The 4,622-nt window shown below is 25.4% G+C and overlaps 1 protein-coding gene across 2 annotated transcripts in view; it reads left to right on the top strand.

The window, feature by feature from the left end:
• LOC115233466 overlaps nucleotides 1-4,622 on the top strand; it is a 21,906-nt gene that overhangs the window by 3,343 nt on the left and 13,941 nt on the right. The window contains exons 2-3 of one of the 2 annotated variants that reach the window (XM_029803912.1): nucleotides 1,350-1,374; nucleotides 2,910-4,575. In XM_029803912.1, the coding sequence (XP_029659772.1) occupies nucleotides 2,910-4,575 (1,666 nt within the window). In that variant the 5' untranslated portion in view covers nucleotides 1,350-1,374. The remainder of the gene's footprint in view (nucleotides 1-1,349; nucleotides 1,375-2,909; nucleotides 4,576-4,622) is intronic. The other variant, XM_029803910.1, reaches the window with a different exon arrangement.

Genomic DNA, 4,622 nt, shown 5'->3' on the forward strand with positions numbered 1-4,622 from the left:
ACATCGATCTCTATGTATAGATTATTTGGTTGTGGCTCGCCAGTTTTTATTCACCAAAACGAAATTTTAATCCTCGGAATTTCAGTTTGTAAGTAATCTCTTATCGGAAATATATTCTCTTGTTAAAATTTCTTTGTATATAAAACGAGACAGCATGTTCAGAGAAAAACGCAACAACCAATCGATTTTCATGCATTCATCATGCATTTATTATTTTTGAAAAGCAGAATATATATTAAATATATTAAAATTTTTATGCTGATTATTTGATTACATAATAAAATTACTCCCCTGTCATATCTTCACAAAAAAAAATATTTATAAAGAAAGTATAATTTGTTATTTTAATGAATAAATGAGTTTTATGTATACGCGTGTTCGTCAAGTCCTATGGAATGAATTCGTATTATAATACGTAAAAATATATAGGCTATAGACGATAAATGATATTCCTATTAAGAAGACATATCTTTAAACTCTCGAACATTTTTCTAGATTTTTCTGCAGCGCAACGATTTGATAAAAACTTTATTTTTTTACAATATTATTAATACAATATTATTAAGTACCCAAATAAAAATTTTCAGTTAAAAAAAAATTTTTTTTTATAGTTGTGCAAATATTTGCAGATTTATATTTTCATGCACACCGTGCATGTGAAAACTCGAGTTACGTTCGACGGATTGACTTTAAATTTTGCATGCACGTTCCTAATAAGATTCTGTATCTGTTAACAAAACCTTATTTTAATTCGTTTTCCTATTTTTTTTCTTATAAACAAGAAAAGATATTCAACATGCCGCCATTTTTTTATTTTTTTAAATTTTGAAGAAACTCTTGGATAACTTAGATATAGCTATTAATATCTAATAAAAAAAAAACTTGTATTTTTGATTTGATAAACGAACATTTTCACACCGTGCAACCACTTAAAATTGGAGGAGCTCTGCAAATATTCGCATAACTTAAAAAAAAAAAATGTGCTGGAAATATTGATTTGAATATTTAATAATATTGCATTAATATTGTAATAAAAAAAAGTTTTTATCAAATTGTTGCACTGCAAAAAATCTAGAAAATGTATTTATTTTTTAAAGATTCAGACGGATATGCCCCCTTAATTTAAAAAACTTATAAATAAAAAAATACCTCTGATAATATTTTCTTTCCCATGATTTGTTGGGCATAGTTTTTTATGTTCTTTTTTTTTTCATTTAATATTTAATTATCTTATTTTAAGAGCAGAAAAAGTTTTATTACAACTTCCGTATAAAAAAAACGAATCTTATTTCAACAATGTACATTGTAACATGTATTTGATGTATTTTAACAATCAAATTTTCTTTTAGCAACGAATTTTTCAAGTTTCTTAAGGTATGTTTGTTTTAGACATTTATGTGTTTTCAGCACTTATATTTATAAATGCTATTTGTAATAATTTTCTTTGGTTTTATCAAAAGCGCTTATATCAAAATAACTAAAGTTATTTACTTTGGCATTATAAGCACAATTTAATATATATATATATATATATATATATATATATATATATATATATATATATATATATATATATATATATATATATATATATATATATATATATATATATATATATATATATATATATATATATATATATATATATATATATATATATATATATATATATATATATATATATATATATATGTGTCAGATACGAAAAAGAATCTGTATATTTAGCAAAATGATAAATTTTGTTTTATGTAATATTAAAAGATACATCAATTGATATTTTTAGAGTGCGATGATGAACTTTTGATACATATTACATTTCATAATATTTTTATTAACAGAATCAGATCATAAAAATATCACTTTTATTATGTTCCCTTTGATTAAAAACTGTTAAGGCTTAAGATAACTGCCATATCTTGATGAAATAAGTTTTACAAACAGTCTATATATATATATATATATGATGTTGCAATAATGTTATTAATGTCTTTTCGAACACTTAGAAATTGAAGAAACTGAATTAAGCAATGTTTATAAGCACTATAAGCACATAAACATTTAAAGCATACCTATATGTAAGAAAAATGTCGACTAAATGCTTGTATGTTAATAGTTTCAATTCTTCTAAATCTAAAGAGAATGTCTGTATGTAAATAGCTTTTTATAAGTTTTATTATTAACTGTCAAATTCTTATTTCTCATTTAATTGAAAGTAGATATTGTATTTGATTATAGTTGAAATTAAGATTAAATAGAAATTAAGATTAAAGATACCAAGATTAATATAAGAAATTTATAAAAATAGAAAAAAATAAGTTTTTTGATCAGTTTTATTAAAGAAAACATAGGAGCTAAAAAATTATTTCTGCAATAATTTCTGTTTAAGATATAAAAATAGATTGTTATAATCAGATATAATCAAATATATATTTAACTTCATAACAAAATACTCCGATTTTAGTACTTTACTAATATTATTTTTTCAAGCATTTTTTCAAGCTTTGATAAGAACAAAACATATATTTTATTTATATGCTTTATTGTTTTTACATTAGATATGTCAAGTTCTCTTAAGCATACAAGAATTGTATGTAGGTAGAAAATTGTATGATCTTTTTAATAATATCTTTTTAATAATTATTTTTTGGGGAATTATGTATATCTCTAAATATTGTACTGTGTATTATGTGTGTGTGATACTACTAATCTTATTATTTTTCTGCTTGCTTCTTAAATAGTTTTAAAATAATTTCAATTTTTTCTTGTACATCCAATATTGATAAAAGTTTATTTGACAACAATAAATATAACATTTTATATGTATCTATTAACAATATGATTATATAACATACTCATATATATTTCAATTAAAATAGTCATAATTTGTTTATATATTAAATATGTTATAGATGGATAACTCCGATGAGGAATTATTTAATCCATCACCAAGTTGCAGTAAATCAATAGTAAATACAAGTTTAAATTTGGCAATGAAGCAGACAAATGATTTGGTGCAAGATTCAATTAAAGAGAGAGATTGCCAAAATTGCCTCGTCAAAGATATTTCAGTAAAGCTTACACGTTTACCAAATACAAAGTTAAAGAATGGAAAACCAGTTACATTCTTCAATAAAAATAAATATATAAACAATAAAAGAAAATACAAATTGTGGAAATTTGGAAATGTTCAGAAAAGGAAAAAAACTTCTAAAAAACATTCAACTCAGCAAATACTTGAAAAGGAGAAAGGACCTATTACTGAAATTACTATGGAAAGTAAAATAGATGATAATACATATGTTCGCTTGTATGAACAACCACAAAAAATAGTAGAAGAATCATGTGTAGCCACTCAGCGGGCTGTACAAAATGCACAAGAAAATGCTGAAGATTTTACTTTATTGACACATGAAGCACAGAATAAAAAGGAAGTCTTATGCGATGATAAAACATATATGTGTGCACGTATTTTACCATACGAATTTCATCAAAAAAAGAATACATCATCTAACAGCACTATTGATGCAGTTGCATGTTACAATTTTCCATCTTCATCATTATCAAGTAGCGAGACCACGGAGCAGAATTTAAATACTGATAAGATTTGTGTATTCAAATGCACTTTGTCTAAAGATAAAGAAAGGTCAATGAAAAGACTGGTTCGTGAAAGGTTGAAATCCAGAAAATTTGCCATACAAGGAGAATTGAATGAATGGAAGTCTAAAAAAAAAAGGTCCTTATCTGTATCGTCTGAGGAGCCTAGACCAAGGAGAAAACGCTGTCGAAGAATATCGTCAGATTTATCTGACGATAATGAAACTGCAGTTGAAAGAAGTATGGAAATTACTGGAATTGATAATCAAAATAAATCTCACTTGTCTTATGAAAGGATGGATCAAGAAAAATCGCGTCCGAATATACAGATAAATCATGAGGCGTGTATTACTTTAATGAGATTGGAACAAATGGATGACATGGATGTCATTAAATGGCGAGCAAGCAGAATAAGGAATGCTCTAGAAATGATTCAATCTCAATCAGTAAAAAAACAATTGGACAAGCAAAAGCAAGCAGCATTAAAACATCAAAGAAACGAAATCATTTCGTTAGATGGATGTCAAAAACACAACTTATCAGAAACGCAAAATAATCATCAAGATTTGTTACAATTGTCAATAGTGTCTAGTACTCGTGTTGAAAAACACTGTCCCGTGAGGTTAAACAATGAACGATTGAATATGATAAAGTTAAGAAAGAAATACAAGCTATTTAAAAAGCCTAGAGTTTTGATAATAAAATTGGAGACTTTAAAGAATTCTTCCGAAAATGGTAAATATTCGGCAATCGAGATCGAACGTTTAACAAAGAAATATATAAACTTTGTAATAAGTTCTACTTCTTCATCCAAACCTCGCGAATCGTTATTGTATGGATTCGCACATTTACAAAAAAAAAGCATGACAGACGTGAACGTTACTCGCACGGAAAATGATAAGACAAGCTACAATTTGTCTGGTGAACAAAGTGTGAACAAAAGTTCCAAACAATCTGATATAGATGGAAGTTCAGTAACAGGTACAACTCTCTTCCAAATTTTGTTGCGATATATATATATATATATA

The sequence above is a fragment of the Formica exsecta genome, unplaced genomic scaffold (genome assembly GCF_003651465.1).
Source record: "Formica exsecta isolate Colony F162 unplaced genomic scaffold, ASM365146v1 scaffold175, whole genome shotgun sequence".
NCBI lineage: Eukaryota > Metazoa > Arthropoda > Insecta > Hymenoptera > Formicidae > Formica > Formica exsecta.